The sequence below is a fragment of the Bubalus kerabau genome, chromosome 2 (genome assembly GCF_029407905.1).
Source record: "Bubalus kerabau isolate K-KA32 ecotype Philippines breed swamp buffalo chromosome 2, PCC_UOA_SB_1v2, whole genome shotgun sequence".
Lineage (NCBI taxonomy): Eukaryota > Metazoa > Chordata > Mammalia > Artiodactyla > Bovidae > Bubalus > Bubalus kerabau.
Window position 1 is genome coordinate 113,653,795 of NC_073625.1, and position 12,543 is coordinate 113,666,337.

General features: G+C 49.6%; 1 protein-coding gene across 1 annotated transcript in view; it reads right to left on the reverse strand.

Moving 5' to 3' along the window:
- The window catches only part of SEMA5B (semaphorin 5B), a 49,973-nt gene that overhangs the window by 12,012 nt on the left and 25,418 nt on the right, over positions 1–12,543 (reverse strand). The window contains exons 5-11 of the mRNA XM_055568395.1: positions 7,579–7,641; positions 7,113–7,211; positions 6,458–6,671; positions 5,518–5,803; positions 3,082–3,217; positions 1,704–1,911; positions 1,372–1,579 (exon numbers count right to left, since the gene is read on the reverse strand). Of these exons, the coding sequence (XP_055424370.1) occupies positions 1,372–1,579; positions 1,704–1,911; positions 3,082–3,217; positions 5,518–5,803; positions 6,458–6,671; positions 7,113–7,211; positions 7,579–7,641 (1,214 nt within the window). The remainder of the gene's footprint in view (positions 1–1,371; positions 1,580–1,703; positions 1,912–3,081; positions 3,218–5,517; positions 5,804–6,457; positions 6,672–7,112; positions 7,212–7,578; positions 7,642–12,543) is intronic.

Consider the following 12,543-nt stretch of genomic DNA (forward strand, 5'->3'; position numbering starts at 1 on the left):
AGAGTGGAAAATTAAATTGCTTCATCACAATTTCCCCCTATTTTCCCACTGAGAAAGCCAAAGTTCAAAAGGTTCAGTAACTTGCTCAAGAACATACAGCTGGTATAGCTGACGCTTCAGTGGAGCCCCAGGTGTATCCAATTCCACCACTCAAGCCCCTTGCATTATACCCCAGTCTCTGCCCACACATCAGTCAGATTAATGTCAAGGCTTCTCTCACCAACCAGAGCCCTAAGAGAAACGAGAGTGTTCCAGGCCTGTTTCATCTGGCCTCCCTCTTCTCACGCCGACAGCCCGCAAAAAACTCTGAGCATGGGAGGGCTTAGCACGTTTGGTGCTTTGCTGATGGAGCCCTGCATTTGGACTGAGGGAAGTTTGGGTGTTTGCCCACTGCCTTCCACTCCCAGCCCACCCCCAGCCCCACCCCCTGTCAACCCATGACCTTCCAGCCTCCTCCCCAGCCCTCCAGGCCCATCCTCAGTTCCTAGCACCCTCCACCGGGACTGGAAAACAACCATTGGCAGCAGGCATGCCATTTGTCTCCCAAATCTTGAGAACAGATGGGCACAGCCAGGAGGTCCCTGTGTTGCAAAGGCCACAGGAGCCCACGGGGCCTTGGCTATACCAGCTGCAGGCAATTTTTTATTATCTCCATAATGGGGGTGGGGAGCAGCTCAGGGTAGCCTCCAGTGGTTAGGAGTCTGAGATACATCTGCATTTGGCTTTGGGACAGGTTTTGTTTCCCCCTTAAATGCCAGTGTCATTGTTGTCAAATTTGTGGATCCACTAGAAGCTAAGGTTTGGAGAACTGATGGCAGAAGCAGCTGGGATGTCAGATCTCCACTTGGCTCCTCACCTCCACCCTACCCACGCCAAAGCTCTCTGCCTCTTCTAAGTGGGGAAGTTAGAAGGGCAAGCTTGGGGAGCATAGCCTCCCATCTGCCTCACATCTGGGTAGTAAGCGCCATGGTTTCAAAGATAAAGGCCCCTCTCTGAACTAAAGGGACTGAGAATAAATCGGGTGGAGATGGCCGCCAGGCCTTCACTATGGGCTTGACAACAGGGATAACAACAGCCACCACCTTGTGCTCAACACATCCTCCCCCTAGGGAGAGTGATAAGTGGTTTGTGCAGATTATCCCAACCAGCCTTCACAAAAACCCTGCAGAGATTTATGAGGAGGAAGCCAGGGCTCCGAGAAGTGACTTGTCCAAAGGCACACCACCCGTGACTGCGTCAGGATGCCACCCCAGGGGGACGTTGACTCCGAAGCTCCATCTGTTGTATCTCCACTTCCCAGTGAGATCGACAGAGATCGGCGCTGGGAATCCGGCCCGCCAGCCCGCCAGCCGTGGCGCGGTGCCCACTCACCCCTGGCTGCGGTAGGCGGCGCACCTCTCCAGCGGGACGCGCAGCACGCCGTCGCTCAACCCCACGAAGAGCGCGCGGGCGCTGTGCACGATGCGCAGGCTGCGCAGTGGCTCCCGGCGCCCGGGGGGCAGCACGTGCAGCTCCTCCAGGTAGCAACCGCGGAGGCTGCGGCTCGTCGTGGACAGTGCCTTCAGGATGGTGCCCGACTCTGGAGAGGCCAGATCAGGGTGGCCTTGAACCTCAGGGTGGCCCTGAAACCTCTCAGCCCAGTCCCCCACCCCTCCACCCCCTCCCACCCGGGGCACAGGCGGGGCGGGGCGGGGCGGCCTCACCAGTGCCGATGTAGAGCACGTGGTAGAGCGTATCCTTGGCCTGCACAAGGTCCACCACGAGGTGTGAGAAGCGCACGCTGTCTTGGGTGACGCAAGGCTCCGGTGTCACCGGCTGCACAGCCTCGCTCATCAGGAACAGGCGCTGTGCGTCCTGCAGGCTGCGCTCCGTCAGGTTCTCATTGGGGCCCACCTCCGGCAGGGTTCCGCACTGCGGCGGGGAGCCGGGTCACGCGTGCCCAGCCGCCGGGCTGCCGTGATCCCGGGTCCCCTCCTTCTTCCTCACTACCGAGTCCCTGATTCTCCAACCCCTGCTCCCCACCCCCAACATCCCCGCTAAGGGTCCTGCACCCTCTTCCAGGAAGATACCTCATCTTTGGGAACTAAGGGACAATGAAGCTGGGAAAATGGGGGAGGAGGGACCTACCAGGGGTGGAGAGGGCAGGGAGATGAAAAAGGGGCTTGCTTATCCAAAAGCTGATCATATGAATGTGGATAATAAGTGTCCTGTTATTTCATGCTGTCGCTGTTGGTGCCCCTCCCCCACATTGGGCCAAGCCCCGCCTTCCCTCTCCCTGTCCCTCTCATCTCAAGGTTCTTACGCCTTCTAAACCAAAGCTGGAAGGCAACTGTCATTTACTGAGCACGTCAGATGCATATCATTCTACGGACCCTGGTCAGGTGCATGTCAACCCTCCAATGTGTCTATGAGGTTGGTGGTATTATCCCGATGTGACAGATCAGGGTAAAGGGACTCAAGGAGGTTGAGTGACTTGCCCAAGGTCACACATAGAGAGGGCTAGATCTAGGTCAGGACTCTGACTGAAAAGCCTGAGGTCTTTCCCTGCTCCGTTCTGTGTCCTGGGCAGGAAGTTGGATGGATATGAAAGTCAACCATCTGTATTTTTCTTTGTCCTGTGCCTCTTCCTGCTTCTCCATCACACACTGGGGATGCTCATACCACCATGTCTAGGCTCTGACCAGTCCTGGTACTCAGAGACCTTCTGGGCATCACTACCCATGCTGGGTAGACTGGGAGCAAACTCCTGGCCAGACAGCTTGTGAGTGTGTCCCCCACCCCCGGCCCCCTATACTGAGGAGGGCTGAGGTCCGACCTCCCTCCCTCTCAGGAGGTGAGGGGTCACATTTAGAGATGGCTCAGACCTGGCTGCCTTGCTCTGCATCCCATCCACTCTTCCTTTCTTGCTCCACAGTCTTGAGGTTACCACCCTCTTAGGGAACCCCTGCAGACCCCACAGATGGGCATAGACCAGCAGGGACACATTTGGCGGTTACACTAAGTAGTTGGGCATCAGCTTGTGGCTGATAGTCTGGGGGAGGGTGGTATGTGATGGGAGGGGAAGGGGAGAAGAAGCGGTACCTGGAAATTAGGGATGGGGTTGGCGATGGGGAGCCAGGCAGCCCTGGGGTTCTCCTGGTAGCGAAAGGGGCCATTGAAAGCCTGGGAGATGGCACTGAGATTGAAGGCACAGACAGCAGACGCAGCGATGCTGTTTCTGAAAGGCAAGAGATGGTGGGATGCTGCCTTCTCTGGAGGCCTTGGCACCCTCCCCTAAATCCAACCTCCAGCTGTCAAGTCAGTGTGGCACAGCTCCAGGGCTTACTAAACACCTAGGATGAGTCTGGGGCCTTCTGTATCACGGGGCTCTCACAGAAGGAGGAGACATGGTCCTTACCCTCTGGAAACCCTCCAGGAAAAAAGGACCCATGGATGAGAAAAACTGATGGATCCTTCTGTGCTTCTCATCCCCTTCCTTTATTCAGTGGGAGGGCAAATAAAGTCAATGGTTTTCGAACATTTTAGTTCATGGTCCACCGTAAGAAATACATTTTATATGATAACTCAGTATGACACACACATACTATAGACACACACATTTGCAATGCATTTTCATGAAACAATGTATCACCTTACTAAATACATTACAGTCTGATATTTTTTTCTGTCAATTCTGTTTTATTATTTTATTAAGAAAATAAAAACAACAACCTGGTTACCAAACCAGTGTTCTATGCTGCAGCTCAACACCTGCAGCCAGGTGACCTCTCAGATCCCTTTCAGTCATGGAAACAAAAGTTTCTCTGAGTCTGATGTGGACAGTTTGGAGAGAGGATACCAGTACACCAAATGTTACCAGGCTGTTCTCTGCACTTAGTCCCTCTCCCAGATATGTGCCTTTCACTCCCCCTCTGCCTGGTCGCAGCCCCCACTCTCTGCCAGGACACCACACTGTCCCTGCAGCGTGTCCAGTTTCCTCTAATCCATCCTGCACGCAGCAACTGGAGTGACTTCCCAAATGCACATCTGAGCTAGCCCTTGTCCTGCTTCAAACTCTCCAACAACTTCTCCTTACCCTTAGGATAAAGATCAAAACCCTTAAAGCAGTCTACAAGGCCCTCCCGTCTATAATCCGCCCATGCCTGCCCTTTAGCCAACTCTCGTGTCTTTCTCCTCCTCACCCACCAGGTTCCTGCCACACAGGTCTCCTCTCAGTTCCTCAAAAATTTTTTCCCACCTCAAAACTTTGTGCATATTGTTCCCTCAGGCTGGAATGCTCCTGTCCTTTAGTTATTTCCCAGTCATCCTGTAGATATCACTTCCTACAGGAAGCCTTCCCTGATCATCACCCCTCCATAGTGATCATAGCTTCTCTGCACGCTGCCCTTTTCCTCTGGAGATTTTCTTGCAGTTCAAACTGGGCATTTAATAATGACCCTCTCGAGAATGCAAGCTCCTTATGGGCAGAGTCAGGCCTGCTCTTGCTCACTGGCGTGTCTCCCACCCTCACCTCCACTTGACAAGAACCCGGGACACGGAGAAGGCACACAATACATAAACAATTTGCAGTTTATACTAACATTGCTATTTCCCCTTGATGCCTTTCCAGTGACTCCTGCCCTTTGCTCACAGCTGCCTACCTGCTACTGCTGACAGTGGGCTGGTCACTAAGTCCCAGCTGTCAGCTCCCAGCTCATAGCACATGGCTGTGTCGCATGACTGTCCCTTAGCTTGGAAGGCTTCTCTGCTCCAGCTTCCCTGCTTTCCCCTCCCCCTGTCCATCCCCTAAACCATCCATTCTGTGGCTAATCTGGCTCTCATCCAGTGCTGCTAGCTGGGCCCTAGGTAGCAAACACCACTCTCTGCTTCCTATGTTTCTGATGTCCTTACTGGGAACTCTCCTCAGCATGCTGGACAGCAAATTCGTTTCTCAGTCTTTGCTGCCCATTCAGCATTCTCTGTACAAAAGTCACCTGAATGGATCAGCCTATACACAGAAGGAGGCAGCGGAGAATAGACTCATGATCTCAGTGGGGGGTTACCCTTCTAATTCCCAGCCTGTGTTTTCCAGGGCAGTCAGGATTGTGACAAGACTCTGCTGGTTAGATTTGGTGGGATCATGGAGTTCTGAAGTTGGAAGGGTAGAGTCCTCTCTGAGCGTCTCCTGTGGGCAGCTGGAGGACCCTCCCAGGGCTGTCACCCCCTCATCAAAGGCAGCCTGCTGCACTTTCATCCCCAGCAAGTTCTTCTTTCATGGAGTCACAATCCAGGTCCTTTTATTTTCCTCACATCTGGCCTAGGCCTGCCTGTCACAGTGACCCAGAACAAGTGCTCACCTCCCTAGAGGCAGTGAGCCACAAAATCCTCAAAGGACCCAGGGCAGAAGGCACGGCCATCCCCATTTTACAGAAAGAAAAACGAAGACAGGGATTTGCCCGAGGCCACCAGGCTGTGAAGGCAGGTCAGAGCCAGTCCCTGACATCCAGGGGAGGGCATGGGGGGAAGGCAAGGACTCACACATTGGTGGTGAAGACCCCGTAGATGAGGTCCTGCTCGGGCAGGTGGAAGGCGCTCTGCAGCTCATTGTAGTAGAAGGGGACCTCGCCCGGGCGGGAGCAGTTGAGCCGGGCCTTCATGAACGTGGTCCAAGTGTCCTCCAGCAGGAAGCGGCCCCCCACATCGTTCTTGCACACGCGGGCCACCCGAGAGTACACAGTGCGTCCACAGTCGTGCTCCACTGCGTTCTCCCGCAAGAAGAAGTACGCAAACAGCCCGATATCATAGGCTGCAACAAAGTTTGGCTCTGGGGACAGAAGAGGAACAAGAGGTGGGTCAGGCCACGAGGGAGGAAGAAGACAGAGCTGGGAGCACTCGACCACTTCCATTTCCTAAGATGAGCATCCTACACCCCCCCCACCAGCTTGGTGACCTGGGGGCGCTAACCCTGTTCCCACCCCCAACACAAAGTGCAGTTACAATGATAGTTAAGATGCATGACTGAGCACTCACCGTGCTCCAGACACTGCTGTAAGTACTTTATATGGATTAGCCCATTGGATCCTCTTAACAAGCTATGAGGTACATACTATGATTGTCCCCATATTACAGATGAGACCACTGTGGCACAGAGAAGTCAAGCATTTGCTCAAGGTCACACAGCTCATTAGCGGAGAATCAGGGTTTCAACTCTAAAGGGCAAGAAACTCCTAATACCATTCCCCAATCTCTTCTTTCCTGTAACCTTTCCTCTTCATCAATTCCTAACTCTCTCTCCCCTCACAGTCTGCCCTCCATCTGCTCTGGGTCCTCAGGACATCCGTGATTTCATCCAGAGTCCATCTCTGACTTGCTGTGGTCCTTGCGCAAGTGTCTGCCCCACTCTGGTTGGGCAGAAAGGAAACTAAGGGTGGGCTGGCTGGGTTAGAACCAGGGGAGCCCTAGGGCTGGGTTTCCTTACCATTAAGCCACTTGGAGTTATACTGGGCGGTGCGAAGTGGTGGCCGGCTGCCCAGGCTGCGATAGATAGCGGGGTCCCGACCTGAGAAGTCGATGACCGTGGCAGCATAGAGCTCCCCCTGAGAGGAGATGACGGCAGTGGAGTTGTGGCGTGGGTCATAGGGGCAGCGGGCCACACCATTGATCTTCTCCACCGTCCGGCTGAGGTTCCCCACCTGGGACAATGGGGAGATGCGGCTATTTTCCTGAGACCTTGGGGCTGCCTGTTCTTTCCCTGGAATTTTGCTTTCTCCTGGGTCCCTGGTCTCTCTGGACCTCTCCTTCCCTCCACCTCCTTCTCATTGCCCCCCACAGTCCCTCTGAGGGAGCAGTTATCATGGAGGGCAGAGGCTGTTCCCAGAGTTAGGACCCTCCAAGGTGAGGTTGAATTTTGATGAACAATGAATAGTTTTTTAGCATAAGTATATCCCAAATCTTGCATAGGACATATTTATACTAAAATACTGTCTGTTTTTAATCTGAAATTCAAATCTAATTGGGCATCCTTTTTGTTTTGGTTTATGTGCTGAACTGGCAGCTCCATCTGAGGCTGTGTGCCTGAGTGAAAGAACCTCTTGGTGTCCCCCTCTGTCTGCCCGACCCCACGCAGCCCCCACCTGTCTGCTGGAGCACACTGGGGAAAAGGCATTGGTCCCACACATGAACACTTTCCGGCCAGTGACAATCAGGACTCGCACGTAGTTCTGACACTCCTCCTGAAGCAAGAAAGGGGAAGCAATAGAGGGACAAGCTCTCCAACTGCAGAGCTAGGTGTCTTTCCCTCACTCCACTGTGCCACAAATATTCGAGAGCATTGCTCTGCCCCCGATGCGCCCCACTCCAAAGTGGAGGGAGCATCTGTGACTGTCCCCCTCCCCCACCCCTCTCTTCCAGGCCAGCTGTCTGCCTTACCACCCACTCAGATGCTCAGGCTGCCTTCTTGACCACACCAGGAGCCCCTGGCTCATTCAGGCTGGGTCTCCCGTGCAGGTGGCCTCGTGCCCACACAGTGACCCTCTGTCCCCACCACCATGGGCCTCCTGCCAGCTCCAAGCCAGACCCCTGCCTACCAAGGCCACCTACCTTGGTCTTCCCTTTGCTTTGGCAGGAACGGCGCGTGTCCTCATTGGAGGCCCACTCTGTGGCCTGTGGGAGGAGCACACAGACATCACACAGCTGTGTCACTCACAGCCAGGGCAGGCAGTGGCCGGGCTGGAGGAGACAGAAAGCTGGGAGATGGCCAGCCATGGCCTGCAGGGTAAGGTTCCTCTCACAGCATCCTTGCGGGCCAGCAGGGCTGCCAGACCTCCTTACCCAGAGACATCCTCTTGGCCCAACACCCTCCACACCTGCTCGGGTTGAGGAGGCCTGAAGTAACAACCCCTTCATCCCCCATCATCCCCATGTGGCTCTGGCCTGGGGCCTCCCCCGCCCTTCCTCCCCGAGGTCAGCTGGGGAGATGCGAGTGGCCAAGGAGGACCCTCAGTCCCACCCCAGGCCCTGAGTAGGAGACAGGAAACATGCCTCAGTTATATACTAGATGTTCCTTAATTGAATGGGAAGCAGAGAGGCTGCCAACCTTAGCTACAGAAGAACAATGTCACCTTCCCACTGCAACCCTGCAAAGTCCTCTATGACTTGCTGCTGGGATGTGGGAGACAGAGACTGGAACCCCCGTTCCTGGTTCAAAAGCTATGTGTGCTTTTTTCCTCTTTATCCCACTGTCTCACTTCCCCTTTTTCACTTGCTACCCTCCGCCCACCTCTGTGCAGGCAGCTTCCTTGTTTCCCTATAGCAGCCCTCATGCTCTATTGTGGAATGATGTTTGGGGGACACAGCTTCCATTCAGGGACCCAGAGGACATTTCGTGTTCTCAAGTGCCCTTGGCATGAGGACAGAGTTGTCCCCACCCAGGAGGCCTCCTTCCCCTGAATCTACTCTGCCTGTACTTCCTGAGACCCCTCCCAGCCACTGAAGCGCAACTGGGGAGGAAAGATACCCTTCACATCCAGGCAACGTCAGCCCCGGAGTGTGGTTCATTACATATTTCTGGGTCACATGTATAAACATGAACTGCCTACCTGTCCTGGGAGAGGGAGCCCTGAACAAGCAGCTCCTCCATGCAAACGAGCAAAAAGAAAAACAAACAAACAAACAAACCACCTGCTTTTAATTTCTAACAGAAGCCTTCTAGGCTTGTGGTCACTGTCTACTGAATTCCCAGGGTCTAGGATGTGGGAGGGGAAGGGATGGCAGGAGCTAGAGTGGCAGAGCTGTTCTCTGCTGTCCAAAGTTGCAGCCCCAGAGCCCCTGGGCAGAGGGAGAGCTGACTTTGGCAGACCTCAGATTTGGGAGCTAGGTGGCAAGTTTGGTTGTACCCCCATCAGACCAATGACCAGGCTGGGCTTATTCTGCCACGCCATGCCTGAAGTTCAGCCCTCTGCTCCCAGACTTTCCTTGGAGAAAGGCAAATGACCCATGGCATCTGGACACAGAGTCATGGGCTTCACCTGGACAGGAACAAGGCATCCATCAGCTCCCAAACTGAGCCTGATGTGAGAGGAAAGAGGGACATAAGCAAACTCAGGACCTCTAGGGGCAGAGAAGCGCAAAGACCCACATACACTGCAGATGTCCAGGCCTAAAAGTCTGGACAGTGGGACTGTGCTGCAGGGGGCAGTGTGGACAAAGGGGCTTCACGGGGGCCTTGGGGTCCCTGAGCACAGGGGCATTTCAAAAGGGCCAACTTTATTTCTAAGGGGATGGGAATCCCACTGTGAGGGTTGGGGGCTCATGGGGGACAGGTGTGTACAATCAAAAGGTGTTAGACAAAGTCACATGGAGCTGAGCACTGGGACAGATACTTGATACACCTCTCTCTTCATTTTACAGGTGAGGTAAATGAAGCTCAGAAAGATTGAACAGTTTTCCCAAGGTCACAAAGCTGGTAAGCAACAAACCCAAGATGCAAACCCAGACAACTGGAACTAAGCTCTCTCTGTTACATCGTGCAGCCTCTCACTGTGAGTAGGTTTCTCAAACCAAAAGTTAGAACATATGGCCTGAAAAGAATGTGTATATTTATAATGATTACAGCACAGAACTGGCTTGAGTCATTTTATTTATTTTTATTTTATTTCAAAAATTATTTTTATCAAAGTAATGATGCACAGAGTTGAAAAAGTTAAATAGTATGAAAAAATAATTTAAAAGACTCCAGGAACAACTCCTCTCACACACAAATCCCATTTCCCAAGGACAATTATTTTAGACTCTTTTATTTTTCTATATAAAGAAAGATGAGCGCCAAAGAATTGATGCTTTTGAACTGTGGTGTTGGAGAAGACTCTTGAGAGTCCCTTGGACTGCAAGGAGATCCAACCAGTCCATCCTAAAGGAGATCAGTCCTGAATGCTCATTGGAAGGATTGATGTTGAAGCTGAAACTCCAGTACTTTGGCCACCTCATGCGAAGAGCTGACTCATTTGAAAAGACCCTGATGCTGGGAAAGATTGAAGGCAGGAGGAGAAAGGATCAACAGAGGGTGGGATGGTTGGATGGCATCACCGACTCAATGGACATGAGTTTGAGTAAACTCCACTCCGGGAGTTGGTGATGGACAGGGAGACCTGGCATGCTGCAGTCCATGGGGTCACAAGGAGTTAGACACAACTGAGCGACTGAATTGAACTGAACTGATTTTTCTATACATGTTTTTAAAAATCCAATTTCTCAAAAATATGTATCAATCTCAGACTTCATCTTCTGACTTCCTGTTATGGAGGTGAATATTTTTTTTCCACTTACCCATCTCCATTCTCCCCCACCCCTCTCCTCTCCCAGTCCTCCTATTATAATTAGGTAATATAAATTATTTAATATTTTAATATATTATCTAATGCTTTAAAATCAACACCATTATTTATATCATTGTGAAAATTATTCACTGCTACTAACTAGAACCCTAGATTTGACTGAATGTAGGACACCATTGATTGTAATATGAATCATTAAGAAAGAAAACAGGCTAGCAAATTCCTTTATTACTTAAATTTTTAATGTAAGCTTATTGGAAGTATTTTTACTTTAGATATATATTTAATCATACATTAATTTTATGCATACAAAAAAGAAAAATGTAAGCAAAATTTATTGAGTATTTTTAAACCTTCTTTGAATTCCGAGTGTTCATCTCTTCTGAGTCACTATTCTATTCCGTCATCAGTGCTCATTTTTTGTTGTTTTGTTTGCTTGTTTTAGACCATCGTTTTATGAACTGCCCAGGAAGCCCATGATGCAGCAATTATTCAAGAATATTTCTCTTTGGTTTCCAGAATTTTCTTCCAAGTTATTGCCCCCACTTGACAGGTTGAGCTGGTGCTTTCTTGATCTTATCAGCAGGTCTCCATAGAAGGTTTCTGACAAACCAAGACTCATAGTCCCTCCTCATATGATCCTTAAATGGTTTGTGAACGGAAATGTCAGTGGCTTGCTGTTGCTGGATGAGCACACCAGGAATAATGACCAAGTTCATGCCTGTACAGTTGGAGACAACTCCATCAAGACTGCAGTCTGACAATGGTGACTGTAAAATGCCTTTGATAGAAAGCCGTGGCCTGATTTCAGACTCAGTAAAATGTGAAAACATACGCCTGTGAGAATCAATGAAATATGCCTATTCTGACAAGGTTTCCATTCTTGACCAACATTTTGTTTCTCCTGGGCTGAATAGTTGTCTTGATTTTCTTCATTGGCTTGTTTTGTAATGTACCTATCACTGAATTTTCCCAAATGTCCATCATTCTCTCTTAATGTTATTTGCTAACTATACACACAAATGGTTCAGATAACCTATTAGTTCCCATTGTCTTCCTCCTGCCCCAACCTCCTGCCTCCTGCCCCAGGATGGACTGGTCCTCCTGTTTGGCTGTTAACCTGGGACTTACCTCCTCTCCTCTCCTGTTTGCTGAGTCCCATGTTTCCCTCTTTCTTGAATTATTGGTTTATTTTGGTAGAACACATCTTCAGTATCTTCCTATGAAAAGGAACATGGTAGATCAATTTTTTAAATTCTTGCATGTCTGATTCATTCTATCTTCATACTTGATCGATTATTTTGGTACAGAATTCTAAGGTGAAAATAATTTTCACTCAGAATTTTAAAGACATTTATTTCTCCATTGTCTTCTAGATTCCAGTGTTGCTATTGAGAAGTCTGGTATAATTCTCAGTCCCCATCTTTTGTAGTGACCTTTTTCTTTTTTTGCTTTAGAAAAGAATGCTAGAAACTTTTCAAATCATCTTTTTGATAACAGTATACTGAATTTCACACTGATGTGCCTTAGTGCAGGTCTCTCTTGGGAACTCAGTCAACCCTTTCAATGTGAAGACTCATCCTCTGTTTTGGCAAATTTTCTTATGTTATTTCATCCTTAATGTCTTCCTTATCTTTTCCTCTGTGCTCTTTTTAGTAACGCTTATTAATCCAATCCACTGTTCCTTGTGCACTGATCCTCTAGTTTTCTGTTATTTATTTCTCTCCTGCTTTTCATTTCTTGTTTTTTTGTTGTTGTTTTAATTTCTGAGAGATTTTCCTTCAACTTTATCTTCTAATCCTTCAAGTCAATTTTTATTTTGCCCAATCACTCTTTAAATTTTCATTTTTTGTTTGTTTTATAAACAAAATAATTTTATATCTTGGAAAACTCTAGTTTTTATTTTTTTATTTTTTTTTAATTTAATTTTATTTTTAAACTTTACATAACTGTATTAATTTTGCCAAATATAAAATTAATTTCGAAAGCGTTTTCTTGTATTTCTTGAATTATCCCTGTTCTTACAGCTTCCTTCATTCTGTTCGCTTGTTTGTTTTTATCTTTCTCCTTGACTTTAGAGGCGTTCCTCAAATGTCTGGTGAGTTTTGGCTGTTTATATTTAAAAATAAATCACTAAACATTTCCCACTGAAAGGAATCAAGTTTTCTTGGAGAAACAGCTAATTCCAGATCTAGGGCAGGAAATGTACAAGGTAAGCCTAGAATATCACTTC